This window comes from Aricia agestis, chromosome 11 (assembly GCF_905147365.1).
Source record: "Aricia agestis chromosome 11, ilAriAges1.1, whole genome shotgun sequence".
NCBI classification, from domain to species: Eukaryota; Metazoa; Arthropoda; class Insecta; order Lepidoptera; family Lycaenidae; genus Aricia; species Aricia agestis.
The window spans coordinates 13,970,913-13,993,908 of record NC_056416.1 but is presented as its reverse complement, the minus strand read 5'-3'; the positions used below and the strand labels follow the sequence as shown (position 1 = coordinate 13,993,908).

The 22,996-nt window shown below is 35.4% G+C and overlaps 1 protein-coding gene across 4 annotated transcripts; it reads right to left on the bottom strand.

Annotated features, from left to right (window-relative positions):
* Window positions 1-1,406: 1,406 nt before the first annotated feature.
* Window positions 1,407-22,336, bottom strand: LOC121731770 (TRPL translocation defect protein 14). 4 transcript variants are annotated; one of them, XM_042121380.1, is made up of 9 exons: window positions 22,119-22,336; window positions 21,887-21,954; window positions 21,515-21,552; window positions 21,195-21,232; window positions 7,269-7,397; window positions 4,131-4,267; window positions 3,081-3,628; window positions 2,727-2,917; window positions 1,407-1,691 (listed from the first exon to the last, which is right to left on the bottom strand). In XM_042121380.1, the coding sequence occupies exons 1-9, from the start codon at window positions 22,165-22,167 to the stop codon at window positions 1,435-1,437; spliced, it is 1,455 nt and encodes a 484-aa protein (XP_041977314.1). In that variant the 5' UTR covers window positions 22,168-22,336; the 3' UTR covers window positions 1,407-1,434. The 4 variants fall into 4 exon arrangements, with proteins under 4 accessions (XP_041977314.1, XP_041977317.1, XP_041977315.1 ...); XM_042121382.1 differs by lacking the exon at window positions 1,407-1,691 and adding an exon at window positions 1,710-1,872; XM_042121383.1 differs by lacking the exons at window positions 21,515-21,552; window positions 22,119-22,336.
* Window positions 22,337-22,996: the final 660 nt, after the last annotated feature.

The following is a 22,996-nucleotide window of genomic DNA, read 5'->3' as shown; positions in this document are numbered from 1 at the left end:
TGTATTACAAAATGTAAACATTGTGGGATATATTGGGGCACGCTTTTCATCCTTAAAAAAATAGTTGAAGTAGGTTGAACCATGAAGAGGATTGACGAATTTAAATAATACACATATTTACAACACACTGTATTTATTCAAAACACAATGCTTTAAATAATACAGAAAAAATCGAGATTTTAAAATTATAAACTTGGATTGCACCTCGGTCACGTTTTTATGATACTAAACAGTATACACAACCATTCACATTAGTAACAATCTTGGTGCAATCCTTTTCAGAGAAAGCTGGAGCAAGAGCAATACTCTATTACGATAGCACAGCCATTAAATATGCTACTGAGGGCTCCTTTATCACTATAACACTGTAACATTTGATAGATCTATAATATTTCCCTAAAATTGATAAGTACAGGTGAACTTAAAATACATAAGTACTCAAAGGAAGATCTAGATACCGTGACAATAATTCTATTTGAATAAAATTTGAAGCTCACATTGAATCTACAATGACAATTGAGGAGCTGGCGAACAAAACTGGGAGAAAATTATTATAATTAGTCTGCAAGAAAAAAAATTACTACTACTACTAAACTAATCCAGTTTTGTTTGAAAATAGGCTTAAAAGCCTTTTTAACCGGTTTTGATTGAAATAATTAACAGGAATTGACGCAGATGGGTCAAGAGTAGACGATTTAAAAAAAAATACTTTTGCACTCTGGTGGACTTGTCCGGTTTTGTTTGCCAGCTCCTCAATTAATATCCAATGTATTATATTCCTCTATGACGACAAACAATAAGTCCTTACATGAATTTTAACATTATTAAGTTTTTTTATGTGAAAACATTTAGTAAAATGCTCTGCACTTCCTTTGTGCCTATTCAAAGTTCAAGTCACATAATATTATAAAATATGTTACACTATGAACCAATTCATATTAAGTCAAAATATTATTCTAAAAATTCTCTACTCAAATGTCATGAAATCTACAGTGATATTGCATTAAATACACTAGTAAATTTTAAATGTATTTTCAATACAAAATACTGTGTGAAGGCACAAAAAATACACATATTTTTTATTCAACAAACATATTAAATGTGCATATTTCATTGACGCATATTATATTATATGAAAAATATTTAATTAAGGAATACTATAAAAATAGTTGCTTTATTTGGCATTCATATAAATTACAGTAATACATTCAAAATTGCAGCAATGATTACATGAGTAAGACAAGGATGGCACAAGTAAATATCGAAACAAAAAAACCTCTCATGTTTAACTCTCTTTTTTGGAAAGCTGTTTTAATCAGATTAAAATAAAAAAACAAGCATTTCTCTGTTTCAATAGTCACTTGGATGATTTTGTGTAAAATGTTCATTAAAAAGTAGGATTCTAAAAAGATAGATTAGATCATGTATTACAAATTATGTTTTTAAAGGCGTCCTGGCATCAATGCCATTGGTAAGCTTGACGTTATTGTGTCCATTCTGTTCTCTCGAGGATTTTGCTTCTTCGCTGTGTCCATTCATGGGTCCATGACCGTTAACCGCTGCATGTCCGTTGCAGCTGTGTTCATTTACTTTATCAACATGGCCATTCTCCTTCCCCACATGACCATTAACTTTGGCATGTCCATTACATTTGTGTGTACTATGACCATTGGTAATGTGTTTACCTCGCCCTGACAAATGAAATTCTCCGTTACACTATGCGTTAAATCATTACGACACTGGCATAAACTGTTACACATAGAAATGTTAGTCCACATTCTACTACAAACACTGAGTGTTATTTAAAATGTCAATGGTCACTCGTACTTTTATCAGAACACGAGCACCCCACCAGATTATCGCCATTGGAATCTGTAAATATATTTTTGTGTTTACGTCTGCCGGGCAGCAGGTCACTACTGTAACGCACACACAATGCAGTGCTAATAACGGATGTGGCACTAAACAACAACAAAATGTACTAACACATAGTTAAAAAATTAGCGAATACCTAGTGAAGAGTTCTATGGATAACATTTATGCCAGTGACAGTAAATCTTAAACTAAAATACATGCAATTTTGTGATAAATTTATCATTGGTATAGAAAGACACAGAGAGAGGTCTTAACAATTTTCATATTATACAACAAAGCCTTGCATTTGGCTTAGGTTTACTGAACATTTTACGGTATGAACATTGTTAAAACTAGGAGAAACAATGGACAGAGACAGGTATCATGCAAGACAAACATTCTAATATGGCCATGTTGAAGTTGAATTGAATTTAAAATATTCAATTAATACAATATTGCTTCAGGTGACGCCATTTTAGATTGTTTTGTGTATTATATTAAATTTAACAAATTCGCATGGGCGTACCGAGGGGGGGGGGGAGGGGCGCGCCAGCTTGCCCCCCCCCCCCCCCCCCTGAATCATGTAAACGTCCCTACTAAGTATATTATCTAGTACTTTCATCTATAAAAATTAAAAATAATAAAACTAATTTTTGCCATTTGTTTGCAACACAATATTTTTACAACTAAAAATTATTAATTTTTATTCTTTATAAACACCTAGCTTATAAAAAATCTGATTTGCCCCCCCCTGGCCCAGAACCTGGGTATGCCCATGCAAATTCGTATCATTTACAAGTGCTATAATTAAACAAAACACATATAAAGGGAGAAACAAGACATAAATAATGTTAATAAAAACATATTCTTACCATTGGCGTCAGAGCCCGCGTAGTATTTTGTCGAGGTCTTCCAGTCTTCCTTCAGCGACAGATTGTACATGGAGTATGCCGGGTCACCGGTCACCTCCTTTTCAATAACTAGGAACTTTGGTAAACTTGCGAGAAGTGCGTCTTGGTCGTATGCTGCACTGTATGTTTCTAGCAGTACTAAACCCCGGCACCTAAAGAAAGACATTGCAAAAGTAATGTTTAGTAATTTTTATCTAATACTTGAAGTGATTTAAATGGCTGACTCCAGTAAGTTTTCTTAAGAAAAAAGTATCATAATAATTGTATCTAAGCATGAGCTTGCTTGCCAATTTTAATTTGTACCGAAAAACTCACCTGGGATGTGTAGGTTGTCTGTAAATGTCGAGCTGGTAGTATTGGTTCTCGTGTATGAAGCAGCGGCGTTTCTTGAAGATGGTGAAATGGGCGTCGTCCCGCTGGGGCAGCATGTTCAGGTAGTCGCGGTGAGTGAGCTGCGTCCTGATCTCCACCGACTGGCCGTTGGTGGGGTGGAGTTTGCGCATCGTGTGGATATACGACCAGTGGCCCTTCTGCCCGCGCTTGCGCAGCCTGACTTGCGCCTTGCGGTAGTCGCTCTGCAGATAATTGTGTACGACGTCGAAGTCTTGGAAGGGAGGGAACTCCGAGTCGGGCACGAGCGGCGTCTTGACGAGGAACTTGCGCTTCTTGGAGTTGACGTTCAATCTGTCTCCGGTGTCGATGCCGACTCTTTGGCAGACACAGGCGATGAGGCGGTTCATCTTCTTGTCGAAATCGCTGGAGTTGTCGATCACGTCGAAGTACGGGTGGCCGATCCACGCTGCTGCCGCTTTGTAGTCCAGCTCCCGAGCCAACTCCATACCCTCCGACCGGCATGCGTGGTCCTGAAAACACGAAAACGAGATGTAAAAAACCTAAGAAAGTGTCTCGGAAACTTTAGCTCCACACAAAGCTAAATAAAAATTATACCATATTTTTTATTAGCAGTCTGGTAGGCAAAACCTACTTTTAAATTTTTATTCCACATTAAAATACAAATGAAAAGCGGGTCACGAGGTAAACGGGCAATAGATATCAACAAATCAGCTTATTTACAACATTACTCTCGGTATCAGATAACTTTATCATTTATCACACGAAACGTAAATAAATATTAAAATAATAAAAACCCGAAGGCATTGGCAAAACACATTTTTTCGCACCGTCATTCTTCCAAGAAAAATTCTGCGTAAAAGATGACGTTATGGCGTAACTACACTACGTGAAGAACAAACAAGCTTTTAACCCCATAATAATTTCTTTTAATCATCAAACTGATTCAGGTTTCATAACATAAAATAAAAAGTCCACAAGTTCACAAAGCCCTTGTTTTATTTGTTATATTACCTCAGTGGAGTAGAAGTCCTCAGCGCCATTCGCCGCAGTCACCATGTGTACGATGTGGTTGTATCTGTTGTCGCGCAACTCCACGGAGTGCCAGTTGTTGGCATGCAGCATCGACTCCCAAGTCTCCTTCGATATAACTGAAAACATAATTATCTATTTTTAAATTATGCTACTTCCTAAGTTCGAATTTTATACTTCATTGTATTTTATAGCTATAATATAGGTTTTGCAGTAAATTATAATGAGTTGTCTTTGTACAGTTAGTACTTGATGTATTTTGTCGAAGGTAATGAAGCTAAAAAAATAAAAAAAAAGGAAACTTAACAATGATGCAAGTATACAATAATTTACAAAATATTGCGCATATTCTCAGTTTCATCGGTGTAAAACGCTAAATTCGCACAAACTATCCAATATAGACAATGACGTGTGTACACAAGAACACGTAAACACAACAGTGTGTTGTCTACACATAATACGGTCTTAGCCAAAACCTGGTATAGAGGAATTTTCTACTACGTAGTCTGGGGAGTGCCCCCCGCCAAGATAAGCCAAGCGATTTTTTTATGCCCTTCCTAAAAAAGGATAATGTTAAAGGGTAGATAAACTAGAGAATCAAAATAAATACACAATAACACCAAAATACACGGTTCAATCCAATAACGTTGGAATAAATTCACAAAGCCTTTGTGATTTTACACTGTAATAATACATTGGCTTATTATTTCAGACTTTAATGGAAAATACAATCACGAATCCCAAAGAATATAATTTGCATTTTACGTTCGCATTTCAGTGAAAAATAGCGTCTGAATACCTAATGTAAAGCCAATTTACATAATTGTCTTGAAAATATAATTTCTCATGAATCTTTCAGACTGAAAAATAAAAGTATCAGCGAGTCTGTAGCAAATTGTGCTGACAATAAAAACTTTTCGAATAAACTAGTTTTTTGCATGACAATTGACAAGTATAATTTGGTATAATTGAGCAATTTTTTGGTAATGTAGACATATTTCATGAAAAATTTGCAAGGATATTACTTGTGACGGTAAACGACTGATTAGGCTATCCCTACTACAACCTGACTGCCTTCAGTCAGGTTGTAGTAGGCCCCCAGGGAGCCCAATGCTGACTGCCTTCAGTCGGATAATAATCACCTCATAGCATACACTATAAGACATAGTCATACATACATAAGACCTAGTCTATGACACTTCTATGCGCAAGCCGAGGCCTAGGGTCTGGGCCCTGGGGGCTTGGGAAACATAAATGTATCGAATACGGAATGTCAAATGTATGGATGGAAGCTGTCACAACCTGAAACTCAAGGTACCCAAGGTTTTTGAAAACTGACTATGGGACGCCCCGAAGGACGTGGTGTGCCGTGTGTAATGTCCTAGGAGAGTACGAGCGCTTTTCCTGTCATGCGGATAATCGCCAGAGCGCAGATCATCCGCATCCCTTCATTTCATAGATGTTTTTCCTGTCAATGTCATGCGGACAACGCGCGCCCAGGAGCATGTTGTCATCCGCATGCGGACCGCAGGACAGGAAAAGCGCACTAAACAAAATATGTAATAAAAACATAAAGAGGTGATACGTATTTAAACTGTAACAATCTACGGGATCAAAGGTACACAGCTAAACCAGTATTATCGAGAGTTGTAGATAAATTGCGACACATTGTCTTATCGTTGCAATGTTATTGTGATCACATGTTCGAGTTATCACCATCATCATTATCAGCATGTCAACATCCGTCTATACACACGTGCCTACATCGAGGTTATCAGAACACTTTCAAAGACTCGTAAATTTTTTTCCAACTGCGCCAGAAGGGATTGTTTCTGTTTATTTTGAACCGAAATCAGCTATTGGCTTTATGTACCATATTTTGCAACGTCACGTACACGGAAATCGTGCCAATCATTCTCTCGCAACAAGTTACAAGTTTAGCGTAAATAAACGATTACTTGCTGGCAACTAGCGAGCTTATTTCATTGAGTCATAATGATCTTAATGAGTACAAGCTTAGCAATGACAGCCTGCTGACTAATCAGTATGTAGCGGAATAAAGCTGATGAAATATCTTTGTAGATGATTAAGAAAAGTATCTATGCATGAGCCATCCCTGCCGGGCTAGCACGGCCACCAGTAGAAATGCGAAAGTGTAGACAAACTGTGGAGATAAACTTAAGGTGAAGTTCCGATCTTTTTTCGTTCCGAAAAATTCAATTAAAATGCCACTTTATGACAGACTATAGTCCTAAAAATTCAAATAATATATCCTACTTTATGACAAATATTATAGTCTGTCATAAAGTGGCATTTTAATTGAATTTTTGTCGGTCGCGGTTAGCCGCGGTAAAGATCGGAACGGACCTTAAGTTTATGTCCACAGTTTGTCCATACTTCCACATTTCTACTGGTGGCCGTGCTAGCCCGGCTGCTAGTAATATGAATGCGAAAGTGTGTCTGTTCTCTCAGTTACCTGTTGAAGCTAAGTCACTGTACCGATTTTTATAAAATTTGGACTTCCGGAAAACAAACAAGGATAGTTTTTATCCCGGAAAAATATACGGGACCTGCGCGATAAACAAATTTTGGCTTAATGAATTTGCGAGCAACATCTAGATTCTAGATGATATTAATTAAAAATAGTAAAACTTAAATCCAAGCCGTGACAATAAGAAACTAAACTAGATCCTAGATTAGGGGCCTTAAATAAGAATTTGGCAAAAGCCAACTAAAATCTATCACTAGGAAAAAGAGAGATGTAAAACGTAAGACTGGAAATAAAAAAATTGGCTATTACGCAACTATGTCAGCTAATTTTTTTAGCTCGACAAAGGAAAATAATATTTTAAATAGACTGGAATCACCCTAGATTCTTGTAGGGGAATTCCAGTTGAAAATCCTTAGTCCAAGTGGCAAAAGATTTAAGCAGTTTTTCCTTTCAATTACTTTGAAAATGGTTAAGTAATAAGTTAAATAATGTAAATAACATCAGAACTATGCACTGTCCTGTAAATAAAACATATTTTAGACACCTTTTGCTATTTTAGAAATTTTCCGAATTTCACTAGGGCCTAGGCGTGTTAGTAAAAGTAGGAAATGTCAAATGACATTACTCACATGCACTGGCATCCATGGCTCCTCTGTCGCAAATGATGAGGCAATTCCTCTGACACGTTCGCCCCAACTCGAAGAAAGTGTTCTCAATCTGAATCATGGTCTTCAACAGATTCTCTTGAAACTTCACCGCTGTAACAATAAGACGTAAAAATTAAAAAAGTGCAGTAATATTAAGCAAATAATGTGCCTGAATAGTACTAATTAAGATCTCTTCTGATGATGCGAGTGTCCATGGGCGACGGAAGTTGATTTCCATCAGGTGACCCGTTTGCTCGTTTGCCCCCTTATTTCATAAAAAAAAAGCAACAAAGGCAACAAAGGTCGCCGTTATCAAAACCAATCTTCATTGTGAAAGAAAGTGAATAAATAAATCATCATCGTTCATTCATCGTGGTATGCAGTTGGAATTGATTATTATTATTATCGATATAATTCGGAACAATCAACGATATTGGCCCACCACCCATTATTGCCAGCTATTCCTATAAACCAGGAACAACGGCTGTGAGCAACTACGAAAATCCTTTGATATGATCTCAGGGATTCCATGATATTTCAAAATCTTACTACATAATATTTCATGCCAAAGAAGAAAAAAAACTTCTATAACAAAATATGTACCGTAATAAATAAACGATAACACATTTTCTCCGTCTGTAAAAGTTGAGGGTCAGGGTGAAGCCTTGGCGTCCGAATCCATAAATATACAATCCCCATGATAAAAATAAACGTACGGATGCGAGATAACTCATTGTCATAACTTGCGAGTAATGAAATTATTACGATAAGTTTATGATACAAACTAATAGTAGGGGAGGTCGCGCTCGTTTTGAAAAGTCATTTCATACCGAGCGAAAATCGTTACAATAATAGTATTCCACTAATACATAACAGCTTTGATCGTCAGCTGCTTCAGAAGTGGTGGGTTAAAATTTGAGAGTATCTCAAAGTTGTAAAAAAAAATATTGCGAAAAGTATTTTTATACCGAATGAAAATTTTATGGATGATTATTGAGGTCATGCTTAACCCAAAAAGCACCGTCAGCCATTTCGCAAACGGGGGATTCAACGTCAGTCGCGTTACTGAACTATGTTAAAAATCTTAAAATATAAAGTCATTTCATACCGTACAAAATTTATACAGGTGAATGCTGATACCTTTTAAATAATAAAGACCACCGTCAGTCGTTAATATGATGGTGGAAAACCCGTCAGCTAGCGACACAACTAATAACTATGCTGCGCTTTCAATGTAATATCTGAGCGCGTCGCGTAGTCACTTTGGTAGATGAACTGACGACCTTTTCACCCACATACATTCAGCTGACGGTGATTTTCGTGTGAATTAACAATTAAACTGTCTTATATAGCAATTTCATTTAGTTTAATATTATTTTAATACTCAATTATGACATTTTAGACTACGCAGTCTAGAATGTTATACGCACAACGAGTTATCATTTTAGTTTTCTCAGCAAATTGAAATTACTTTCCAATCACATTATCATACATTATTTTCATTGTTTACTAGATGTCCTGGTGGAATTCAAGCCTCATATCTATAAAGTTAGGAGTTCTCTAAGCACCCTTGGAACAGTGATATACTTTGGTACAATATGGTACTTTGGTACTTTGGTAGCACAAAACTGAAATCACCATAAGTTTCCATATACATTTTTAAAAGTTCCCCACATACCTCATAGATCAAATTGCCACCTTGGTCACCGTTGAAAAGTTGAAACAACATAACTATAATTATTAAAATCGCTCGCAAGCTCGAGTTTCGATCTAAAAGACCATAAAAATTACCAAAAATAGTGTCATAAGGTGGTGATGCACGCAGTGATGATAATGATGATGTAATTTGCATATTGCCATGTGCTTTTCGTTCTTAAAACAACGCTGAAACCGCCAAACTTGTATCTATAAAGGAGTTAGGAGTTCTCTCAGCACCTTTCGAGCCATGGTATACGTTGATAAAAATCTTACTTTTTGGCAGCATAATAATATGTTAAAAATATATTATAAAACCAAGATCATCACATGGTACTAAATTGGGATGGCCTAAACATTAAAAGAAACATTTTGAAAAACGGTTTACACACGGCGAAGTAATCGTTTAGGTTATAAAATAAAATATCGGTCAAGTGCGAGTCGGACTCGTGTATAAGGGTTCCGTCACAGAGCGAAAGTAGGCAAAAAATTGCGTTTTTGGTATGGAATAATATTCACTTTATTAAAATTTTACTGTTAATTATTATTAAAGAACAAATATAAATTAATGCTTATCGAAATTCCTCCAACTGCTTAAAATTTAAACGTAAAGAAGTTACAAACATAGTACACATTCACATACCTACTCACACACATACAAACTTATTAACGCAAAAACATTCGCCTTTATAATATAAAAGGATAATATCGAGTTGGACTAGCGCCCTGGGTTCCGTACCGCAATAGAGCAAAAATAGGCTGAGAAATTGTGTTATTTTTTATTACATAAGTGGGCAAACGAGCAAACGGGTCACCTGATGGAAAGCAACTTCCGTCGCCCATGGACGCTCGCAGCATCAGAAGAGCTGCAAGCGCATTGCCGGCTGAAGGAAGGGAAGGGAAGGGAATAGGGGAGGTAGGGAAGGGAATAGGGTAGGGGATTGGGCCTCCGGTAAACTCACTCACTCGGCGAAACACAGCGCTTGTTTCACGCCGGTTTTCTGTGAGAACGTGGTATTTCTCCGGTCGAGCCGGCTCATTCGTGCCAAAGCATGGCTCTCCCACGTGTAAGAACTTTACAGCCTGGAGACACACAGACAGACAGACGGACAGACATCGATGTCTTAGTAATAATATGGTCCCGTTTTTACCCTTTGGGTACGGAACCCTAAGAGGTAGTATGATGATATTTTTTTTAGTATAAAGTATGATGATTAATTTAAATGTTAATTTTTCTTTAACTTTTATTTAAAAAGTTATAATTTGTAAATTCGAATGTAAGACCAAGTAATTACCCCGACATATTATTATCTTTACCTGAGAACAAAAAAAATAAACGAGTCACAATAAACGACATTAGCATTTGTATTAATCAAACTTGGAAATAACCCACGACCCGAGTCAAGAGCCACGCTCTAAGCCACTAAACCACGGAAGCGTAATTAAAGATGGAGGCGAGTATTAAATCAATATTATACCAAAATAAAATTGCTATATAAGACAGTTTAATTGTTAATTCACACGAAAATCACCGTCAGCTGAATGTATGTGGGTGAAAAGGTCGTCAGTTCATCTACCAAAGTGACTACGCGACGCGCTCAGATATTACATTGAAAGCGCAGCATAGTTATTAGTTGTGTCGCTAGCTGACGGGTTTTCCACGATCATATTAACGACTGACGGTGGTCTTTATTATTTAAAAGGTTAGCATTCACCTGTATACGTTTGTACGGTATGAAATGACTTTGTATTTCAACTTTTTTAACATAGTTCAGTAACGCGACTGACGTTTAATCCCCCATCTGCGAAACGGCTGACGGTGCTTTTTTGGCTAGGCATGACCTCAATAATCATCCCTAAAATTTTCATTCGGTATAAAATCACTTTTCGCAATTATTTTTTTTACAACTTTGAAATACTCTCAGTTAACATTCCACCACGGGTGCGGCGACTGACGCTGATTATATTGATTGATAAATATTAAGCTACCGCTGGACAAAAATTTGGTCGGTATGAAATGACTTAGCAAAAAATAGCACGACCTCCCCTACCATAAGATAGCAATTAATTTATGCATACGGAGATAATTATGTAGCTGATATAAAAGATTTTACTACAGAATCCATAGAAGGAACAAAGATAAAAGAAATTATTACTGATAATACTGAAACAAAAATATGTACTTATAATAATTTATATGAATAAGTATAAAAAATCCCACCAAAAACATTTTCATGTAAAACTGTTGCCAAGATGAGAACATAATAATTTTATAGTTCGTCGTGTCAAAAAGTAGTGAGATCTCATGTAGAGCCAAGTTTCTAACCTTACGTACTCAGCCCCAAATCTAAAAACCTTAATTTTACACTAAAGCGCGGCAAAATATTTGATAATAATATTATAATGTGTCAGCCGCACGAGAAGAATCTAAAAACTCTACAAATTAGTTAAAATCGGTGGCCTGGCCATTTATCATTAGTTACGGTATAATATCATTAAGTTCAAAGACCTTACGAATAACAAAATGGCCAAGCCACCGATTTTGACTAATGTGTAGAGTTTTTAGATTCTTCTAGTGCGGCTGACACATTTTATAATGTGTCAGCCGTTATATTATTATCAAATATTTTGCCGCGCTTTAGGGTAAAATTAAGGTTTTTAGATTTGGGGCTGAGTATGTAAGGTTAGAAACTTGGCTCTACATGAGATCTCACTACTTTTTGACACGACGAACTATAAAAATATTATGTTCTCATCTTGGCAACATTTTTACATGAAAATGTGTTTGGTGGGATTTCATTTCTTTTTGTAAGCTAGTTTACGTTGTTTTTTTTTATTTAGTTCATTTTTTAGGGTTCAGTACCCATAGGGTAAAAAGGGAGCCTATTACTGAGACTTCGATGTCTGTCCGCTGTCCGTCTGTCCGTCTGTCTGTATTTCTATCTGTCTCTAGGATGCATCTCAAGAACGGTAGAACTAGAAAGTCAAATTTTCATCGATTATGTATTTCTGTTGCCGCTATAGCAATAAATACTAAAAACAAAATTCATTTAATATTTCGGGGGGGACTCTCATACAACAAACGCTTTTTTTCCTCTTGATAATAATAGATGTCGCTGCTGGTCGTCTACATCGTAATTTATAGCTTGCACGAACAGTTTCATATAGTTATGAATGCACTCAAATCGACAAGCGATGTCACTGTTGGGCACCTACATCGCATTATCGATGACGCGAAGATGTTTGGTATAGCCGTTTAACTTTCGAAGCCACTTTTTTTTGTTTTTAACTAACCGTAAACCGATGTTGTTTGCATTAAAAATATATTTTAAGACCTACTATACTAATTATCCTAAAATTCCTAATCAATCTGTTTCAAGTTAAGTAAACTTGAAAAAGATTGATAGTTAAGTAACTAATTATTATTATTATAATTAATGAAATATTCTTATTAATTAAACTAGCTGTCCCGGTGAACTTCGTGTCACTTTAAAACCTTCCCTGGACTTCTACGAATATTTTGAGACTAAAATCAGCCCAATCCGTTCAGCCGTTTTCGAGTTTTAGCGGACTAACACATTTGAAAATCCATTTTTATTTATAAGAAGATATTTGCAAAGAAATGCTAAGACTACGCGACTATTCTTTGAACTTACGTACCCAAAGGATAAAAACGGGATCCTATTACTAAGACTTCGTTGTCTATCCGTCTGTCTGTCTGTCTGTATCTAGGCTATAACTCAAGAACGGTAATAGGTAGAGAGTTGAAAGTTTCACAAATTATGTATGTCTATTGCCGCTGTAACAACAAATACTAAAAATAAAATAAAAGTAATATTAAAGGGGGGCTCCCATACAACAAACGCGATTTTTTGGCCTTTTTTGCTCTATATCAATAATAGCAACAGGTAGGTACTTGAATTTTTCTCAAAGTCCTTAGTTATATGTCTACTTTAATATTTAATAATAATATTCAAATAAAATAAAAAATTAAGGTTTTTTGTATGGGAGCCCATACAAAAAACACAAACTTTTGCCTAATTTTGCTCTATAATGGTACGGATATAGGTTAAGTTGGGTTTGTTAATTTTTTTGTTGTTTTTGTACTAATATCATGTTACATACTAAATTTCAGCTTTCTAAGACTTCAGGAAGTACCCTAACAGTTTTGATGATCGGTGAGTCAGTGACCAAATTGTGGGTTTTTGGACACCTATAAAATCTATAGTATAATAGCTACGATATTCAAACTTTGCGCATTTAATAACTATACCCATGTCACTATATCTTAAAAATTTCAACTATCTGGCATTATTCAAATTAAAGTTACGAGGTTCAAAAATACGACGAAACGTTTCGAGAAAAGGTGGGTGGGTAGTGCCCTTGCGCGCTTCGCTTGGCTCATCTTGGCGGGGGCACCCCCGTGCCCCTAGATATTAATAAAAAAATCACAAGAATGGCTTAAAAGTTAAAAGCCATTCTTGTGCTAAAAAGCCAAACGCATTTTCAATCGCGGCAATTTCCGGCTCCAAGTCACAAAAATACAAATCGGATAGGCCCAGGAATACATTAATCTAATTGTAATTGCTCTAATAGCCGTCATATAGGGTTACTAATATATTAGTTTTAGATGAGCACAGTGTAGGAACAGGTCGCTTGGAGTCACGCCAAATACAGAACCGGGAATGGGATGCTATCGCCATAAACCCAAGGTCAATGTGTTAGGTACGTCGGGTTTTTACTGTGCGAAAACATAATAATATCTAATGTAGCCACTATCTTCGTTTTATTGTATAATTTTACTTGTGAGCGCGGATATATTTTGAAGGTAACATTTTATTAAAAATCCTGTCACGCCTTACTCCGATTTCTACTCGAAAAGGAGCAAGCAAAGATGGGGCCTGACAAGCCCAATATGGCTTAAGGAGCAGGGAGCTGAATGTTCTTCTGGCACAGGCATGAAACCTAGTAAATTTCAGTAGAGATGTAGAGAGCCACATTTTCAATCTTGACATTATAGACTATTAATTCCTACAAAATTTCGAATTAAATAGTCATTATTTCTTTTATGCTGGTCGTATGGGTTTTAAAATTATTTTATGTTCCGATGTTTCTCTTTCGTTGTCTCCTTAAGACGGTCTTGTGACATGCACTTGACAATCTTATCAGTAGTTATCGGTAAATTTACCCACATATTTATTTACTATATTATTTGGAATGCTTGTGAATTGCAATGAAAATTACAAGAAATTAGAAATGGATGCTGTATATAAGCAGGTATTTAAAACCAATGATTTACAATTTACCATACAGGTTTGCGATCGATTTATCCACAAATTACATGGGATTGAGACAGGTATTTCCAATTTAGAAGCACATAAATGGGTAACAGGAATCAGGATACGGTTTGCGGTATTGAAAAGGTCTGATAACGATTCGTTCGACGATAATGCTTCAGCCATGAAACCCACAGATCCGAACATGTGGGCGCAAGGAACAATAAATAATTATTCAACGTTCGAAAATACTGATTCAATTCATGACGTACAAGGCAATAAAACGATATTTGCTTTACTAAAACTCAATGTTCATATGCTATCCGGGAAAATGCAAATGATGTTTCTTGAGAATTGGGATAAGTAGGTAGACAAGTTTAAAAACATTAAATTCCACGTTCGCAACATTATAAATGTCCTAGTCCTAGTTTGTTGGAGAAAAATAGTATCACAGTCACGTGAGTTGAGAACATAACCTCAAAATATTACAGTTTACAAATCTGGCACGTGTTCAGAAGATTTTTTATTAAAACAAACATATTTTACACCTGTTTATAGTGTTTCAGAATTAACTCTATATGAATGGTGGTCCTTACGCATACAGATAGTTTAAAAGAATAGCAATTCTTTAGTAATAAAATTGAATTCATACAATGTTATATTCCTTCTATATTATGTTGTAGTTAACAGAATAAAATGTACTTATATTAGGTATATTGTGATTAGTAATATGTGAACTAATTATGATATTAAATTGAGCGGAGTGGTGACGAAGTTTAAGATAAGGATTACAAATGGAAGACATTTTATCTTTCACCGAAAATCTTGCTTTGATATGAGAGTAAAAGGCTTATTGAAACAATGGTTTATAAACATCAAGCTAAGCACACCAAAAGCGTGTGCGAAGTGAACTTTAAAATTATGGATGCGGAGATAAGGAGTGTTTAAGATATTTTGTTAAAACATTTAACAAGAACCAACAGACTTGATGGCGATACACGCGCCGTTACGTAACGTAACGTTATATCACAATTAATAGAAGCACCTCGGCCCTGAACTTGATAACTTGTAGGAGTACATAAGTGACTGCTGCTCAGTTTATTAACATTGTACTGTGTATTAAAAAATACATTGATTTTTATGGAAATTACATGTATTGGCAGCAGTACCTACTACCTAATGGAAGAAAATCCTTGAGTATTGTGACGAAGTATACTCTTCCAGACTTTACAAACAAAGATTTAAGACGCATTAGAAAAATGTTATACTTAATCGCTTCCTTTAGATTTGGATATGACTTTACTGTAGAGATATTGAAAAATAAATTGTTGATAATGCTTGAAGCAATGAAAGAAGGAAGTTCTTTTCCAACTGTCGAGGCTTAGAACATTATTAAGTTGATTGCCGAGTCACAACTCACAAGTCACAACATGACAACTTGCAACTCGGAGCACTTATGCAATACGTAATACGTAGGTAACATAATATTATAATATGGCAAGATTATTCAACATAAATATATTATTATAACAAGATATTATTAGAAAATCACGCGAAAATGTGAATAAAATAATATCAAGGTAAAGTATATGAATTGATACGAAGATAATGCCAAATCAACCATTTACAGAAACGATTCTAATGTGATTTGCGACGCTGTACTGTTGAATATTTCTACTGAATCATTACTAATGGACGTTCCAGAATCCAGATACGCATGTTAAGCGTGATAAATTACTAAAAACGATAGCTGTTGAGAATCAGATTCAATCTAATACATAAAACTATTATCTTACGACATTAGTTGCCGAAATCCTGCGAAACGAACCAACTGGTGACATTTCGTGTGCTTATCCTTTGGATCATATTATATTTTCATCCGCGAAATAGTTATAGCAGACCAAAATGAGTACATACAGTCCCGATTCGCACCTATTGAATTTACAGAGATCGGCGTGCCATATTATTCAACATTTTGCCAACGGACTCAATCATTTCCCACACCATATATTTTGGCAAAACAACATAACAATATAATATAATAATTTATTATATTCCGGATCTCGAATCAGCTAGTATAACTTTTATGTAGGTAAGTATATAGGAGCTAATATTTCCTGATGTCAAATAACTATTGACAGAAAGAGACGTCGATGCACAAAACAATAACAGTACATAACATTAGCAGAGAAATGTTAAGAATCATGAAAATGTGGTTGGAGCTTACGACTGATATTTACGACTTGGAAACTTTTACGACCCTATAAAACATCAACTCGTTCTGTATGTAAATTGAATTAGCTTTTGCCCTCAAGGTTCGTAATTACTTTCTATTGAAGAACAGCTCTATGTACACAACTCTACCTATAGAAATAATGAAAGGTATTTTCAAGATCACCATCTTGAAAAGACTTTTATGAATTTCTTTGATCTTCGAGCATATTAAACCGACTCCAAAAAAGAGATTTCTCAAATCTACCGTGTATGTTTTTTTGTTTGTACGCGGTTAACTTCGCCGTTTGTAACCGATTTTCATGATTATTATTATTTTTTGTTAGAAAGAGTATACGGTTTTGTAATATTGTTTGAAGTCGGTCGAGTATTATACTTGGATGTGCAGTCAGCATGATAATAATTGATTATATATTATAATGTCTCTGATACATATTATATCTGACGGTCAGACATCAAAAGGATGTTAACAGCTATCAAGCTTACATACTTATCTACAGAAACTGTAATATAATACCACAGGCTCTATGATTATGTAAATTACATCCAGAAGTAGTTTTAATTTTTAAATACTTCACAAATCACGATTTCAATCACGATTAACGCTTTCAATATTTTTCCAAATTCATAAAGGACTTGTACCGTCTTTGAGAAAGTCTCAAGTAAGCTTATCTCGGTTCGACGCTGATCAAATACTTTTAGGTGTCAATGACCAGACAGACGATAAATATAATACGAGAACCCATATCACGTGAGTCGAGCATGATCGTAACATATACCTTAGTCACATCTTGCATAACAGTAATTTACATATTACATGAATCATTCCAATTTTTCTTACAGTTTTTGGATTCTGATCAGTGATCTCTGAATAAAAACGTTAGTTTAGACTTAGAGTACCAAAGAGCCTCCTGATCAGATTACGTAAGACAATTCTAATGAAATGGTAGTTTATCAAGTAAATTGCGAATCGCGTGATCAATTCCAGTAATTTGGTTAATGTAGACCACATGACATACAACAGTAAACATAATTTTGATTGAACCAAATCCAGAAGATGTCGTGATTTTAATTATCATGATTGGAAAAAAATCTCCGTTTCGAGTTCGATGTCCCACGGGGATGAGGGATATTTATAATCGTTACTTTATAACTGTCCGCCAGTCAGTATTCAGTGCAGTTAGTCCCACTTTTTAAGTGCATTGAACTGCCATTTTTGAAAAGATTCCAAAAACATATTCGTCCTATAAATAAACTCGTCAATGACCGAGAATCATATTTAATGATGACAAGAAATTCTCCTAGCGAACACATTCTATAGTCTCTACCAAAGCTTAGGATGAAGAAATAACTGCACAACTGAATTTGGTGAAGAATAGCGTTCCCAATGCTGAACGGCTCAAACGAGAGCAACTTATCTTGTACTCTTTCTAAGACCGCTTGCTATAGAGAAGCAAGTCTCAAAATTTGGTAAAGTGAAAATTACTCTCGATCGATAGCGAATGATCTAGCGAGACTACGGTGAAACTCACCAGAGTTACCAAGTTTCGCCTTCACTAACGCAGCAGCAGTGCACCTTTTGCAACCGCTTCGACAATTCTCCTCGGACACATCTACTCGAGGTGTTGCTACAATATCACAAAGGTTTTTATTGTTCAAATTGGGCATTGATCTAAATTCGAACAATGTAAGAGAATTATCTATTGACAAACGAGCACAGGGCTGGCGTTTTCGGTGAGTAATTACACCGAAAGCGCCACAATATTGGTAAAGGTCGTCAAATATTTGTTGGTGTAATTGTTTTGCGGCTACGGGCCATCATACAGATATTATTTAAATAACAACAATTACGTTTCATTATTTGACGTTAAATTCGCTAACAAATCTAAAATTAGACTTGCCAAAAATTTATACTAAAACAGAATATATATAGATAATCGTGTACGGTGTATCTAATCATTAAAACCTTATCAATCACAACAAATAGCGAGGTGGCTTGTGTGTAAACAGTTGTGAGTCATTAACGTTAATAAGGAGTCGGTGCTGACGTCAAACACGAAGCTGTGGACGATCGGAGACAATAGGAAACAATCAGTTCATTCGAGTATGAAAACCTGTTCAATCAGTTATCAGAATGAAGTGGCAGGAAACGAACACATTGAAAGGAACTAAATACTCCGTATTCTACGGAATACTAGAAACGTCTATTACAATTTACTACATATTGATACTTGTTTCCATCGCAAAGGTGTACTTAAGTAACCTATAATTGCTTCCTTGATCCGTTGACAAGGTCGAACTAAAAGGAAATTAATTTATAGCTTTTTAACCTTTTCAACTTGTAATTACAAGATGATTAGTTGTCATTTACATTTAGTTTTACATATTATTATTGTAATTGCTGATATCTATGGGATGGTATTAGTATACTCCATTGTCCATGGTCGCTTTAAGTACTTGTAAGCATCATTATTCATTATGCGGACGACATAGAGTCCTCTCATTGAAACATTGGAGGTGAAATTTATTTCAGGTTATTACTAGGGTCTGTAAGCCTTAGATGGCCATGAACGCTGACGCAGTCGAGCCCGATTTGCAACGTCATGCCTGAAACCTTACAATAACAAATCCAACAATATCTATTTTTATTGCATTTGTCTATTACGATCTTTCCGATTTTGTTGGCCTATAAGTAGTTGGTATTGGGAGTTTTTTTGTGTTCTGCGTACACATTACACCTACCTATCAACCTTTTCAAAACGCTAAGGCTTCTTACAGACGAACGGCACTTGTCGACGGCAGTCGCTGGATTTCTTTTTGACACTTGTCGACGGTAGTCGCCGGCTGCCATCGACAAGTGCCGTTCGTCTGTAAGCGCTCTAATCAGAAGAGGATTGTGAAAGCCTGATTGTGATATCTATAGCCTCCCAATTCTATGGTCCAAACTACAAGTTGGATACTACCAATTGGATTCTAATAAGCCAATCACGTTTTTTGAAAATTACGTTTGTTGAATATCAAAACATTTATGAGCGTGTTAATTCATTTCAGCAGTGGCGCTGAACAAATGTTCCTAATGGAGAGATATTATGTATGTATTTATTGTTATTATTTAGATTGCCCATTTAACGAACCGTTTCTATTCAGTCCAAACCTGATATAACTTGGCACTGATGTCGCTTCGCGTCTTGTTATGATAAATGGCGAAATAAATGCGCGATTTGACTTATAACTTTATTTAGTTTATTATTATGTGCCATTATGCATATATACAGGATACGTAACAATGTTGGTTCATACAATTTGTAAGCTGGGCGCTAGATAATAACGTAGATTGTCGTGACCGTGAAAAATCAACAATAATGACAAAATTACATAAGCAAGAAGTATTAGCGTCCATTGTATGTCCTTCAAAGGTCTCGGGAGGCCATCGTTTTAGATTTCAGGAAAATTTTAGAAATTGTTAAAAATGTATTTTCATGTTAAAAGCGTCCGTCTAGATTTAGATAGATTTCGCCTTATCTTACAACGTGTTTAGAGCTGCTTGTTTATTCATAAACAGCTACTAAGAAGCAGCTACACAACAATAGAGTTGGAAGTTGGAACTCAAAGACGTAATGAGCGCTAGCAAGTAGTCTGTTGACCTACCTCACCTATGAGGGGGGCGTGGCTTTTTATTCAGAAAAACTGACGAATAAACACGTGACACTGTTTAGGTCTTTTGCCCTTCGAGTGGCAAACAATAGTCACATGAGACATCCAACAATAGCTGATGATGAAACAGGATGCGATATAAATAATCGCGTATGGAAAGTCTGTTACACAACAAAAGCACATTATTTTATAAAATCCAAGAGGAAATTCTATTTTCGAGTACAATGGCGCGAAACTTTGTTTAAATTCAATTTTTGGCACGAGCTACTCGTAAAGTTACGGACAGCGTCCATTAATGTCAAACACTCAACTGATTTGAAATCATTATTATTTCAAGCTATTTATGACTGGATCTAAATGCCTGTTTTCACTGCCTGTCTCTAGCGGTTTCAATATTATATTATGTAAGGGGTTCACTGTCACCTGGTAATTTAACAGGGGTTCGTGGAGCCGAAAATTTGAGAAACCCTGCTCTAGAGCGGCCGCGTTGGCACCAACCGACGCGACCGCTCAAGAACTGCTGGAGCTGCATGCGGCGACCGCATTTGGCAGTGGGTTTCGACTGCAAGATGCGGTCCGTCTATGGCCGGCCTAAGTTTATTTCCATGAAGTAGTAAAACATTGAGCAAGTATATAAATGAGTTGATGAGTAATAAAGTAACATGAACATTAAACACTATACTAAAAATATGCATTGCAAAAATAATATAATTAAGTATTTCTTACTTTTACATATTTTTCTTGGAGGTAAACAATATAAAATTTAATTAAGAATTATATAAAATTAGTAACATGAGATATTATTGAAGCAAGCAGGCAAAGAAAATACAACTTATTAGCAAAAAGACCCGACAACCTAAAAATACTAACTACCACTGCAATTTGCAATATTGTGCAAAAGAACTCGATTAGGTAGTGCTTACTATCTGTTTCATCATACGTGTTATTGGTATAACACATAGGTAATGGGATTTGTGAATCTCTCTGTTGAATTGTTTGGTCAATAATAATATTTAAAAAAGTTTTACATGCAATGGAAAGAAAATCTTACCTTCATCTGGGCTGAGATCTGCAAACTTGATGCCTCCGCTGTAAAAGAAAAAATATATATATAATATTTGTAACATACTTTTTTAAATTTGTAAATATTCCATTAAAATTTTCTCCATATTTCACATATTTTTCAAGTTATAAAAATATATCTTAGACAATCTTGGCAACAATAAGTCTCTTTCGACACCTAGTTGTATGATGAACAGGATCTCGCACAGTTTTATGGACATATTTAAAAACAGTTCATAAAATTTTGCCTACTGGACATCAAGCAACTGAAGTGAGCAAAAGAAACTATTATTCAGTTGCACATCCTACCTTAGAAGGACAGTAGCCGTTTCCGGCACCCGGAACACCTGGAAATAAACACAATGTGGAACAATGTTTTATTGGATCTCCAGCTGGAGAAACCATGTAGGAAATAGACAATTTTAAAATCAAGTTGTGGTATTTTTTTCTCTAGTTAAATGTTTAGTAATACCTGTTTTTCACTTAGAATAAAAATATTTTTATATTATATTTTGTTAAAAGCCTAGTATGTATTGCAACAGAATTGCCGAAAGCGACACATCAAAATTGCACTTTACAACAAGGCAATACATTGTGGATAAAATTTGTATAGGTATATTATTTAATTAAACACATTTTTAATTATTTTATCTACTTTTACATACGTAGTAAAATAATTACCTTCCATCCTAGATTTTCGAAGAACGTGCTCAAACGCGATTGCCCCGTTGTTTTGCCACCGCAAGGCCCTGGTTAGGTTAAAAAATAAATTTGAATTTTTAATAAAACTATGCCAAGTTTTTACGTTAATCGACCGCGTATAATTTAACGACAATAAATTTAAAACAATTTATGTAACACTGCTCATAGAAATATTTAGAAATTTAACTAACACGATAAAATTTTTACTCACCACCAGTTAGTACCAGTTTATACACAATCTTTTGCGGCTGATTTGCCATTTTTCTTGGAAAATAATTAACACTAATACTAAATTACACTACCCAGTTGTACCAGGGATAGTATTAATATCATAAAAATGATAAATATTTAAAAGTAATAAAAAGAGCCATCACAATTCTCTGCGCATCGCCTGACAGGCGCGCAACGAAATGAAAGATCGAATTCTATTATTTTTTTTTGACAAATGACAATCGACCTCGGCAACAGTGTTGCCAAGCCTCATTTAGTAAATCTACTAAAAACTTTATAAAAACTACTAAAGATGCAAACCATGGAAAAAGCTAAAAGTGGACTGTGGAAGTAAAGCAAATAGTTATATTTTTTTGTTAATTTATATCAAAAAATTGCCCAAAATATATATAAGGCACTCGTGACAGTAAAAGAGAAAGTTTTATATGTATATGTTTGCCGAAACGAAAGACTGTCCCGGACTCCATTAAAATGTTCGCGTGTATTTAAATACTCCACTGCCTGCACAAATTTAGCACCCCATCGAAGGATTTTTGAAATCAAAATGACCTTAATCGATAGGTCTACGTTAGGTCCGTATAGGTCCACCATAATTTTCGTTAGGTCCCAGTTTTTTAATAAATATTTTTTTAAATTTTGCAAAAAAAATGGTATCTTAGCACCTCATCTAAGCCGAAACTGATTATTTTTTATATTTTTGCATTCTTTATCGTTAGGTCTGTATAGGTCCACAATATTTTTTATTAGGTCGCCTATAGTTTTTTAATGAATATTTTTTTAAATTTTGTGAAAAAAATTTGCATCTTAGCATCTCATCTAAACCGAAACTGATTATTTTTTATATTTTTGCATTCTATA

Bases quoted from the DNA above. Each gene is read 5' to 3' on its own strand.
- LOC121731770 (XM_042121380.1), bottom strand. From the start codon at position 22,167: ATGGCAAATCAGCCGCAAAAGATTGTGTATAAACTGGTACTAACTGGT. The intron at 21,233-21,514 runs GTAGGATGTGCA...TTTCTTTTACAG, and splicing joins ACGGCTACTGTCCTTCTAAG to CGGAGGCATCAAGTTTGCAG. The intron at 4,268-7,268 runs GTGAGTAATGTC...TTATGTTTTCAG, and splicing joins AGCCATGGATGCCAGTGCAT to TTATATCGAAGGAGACTTGG.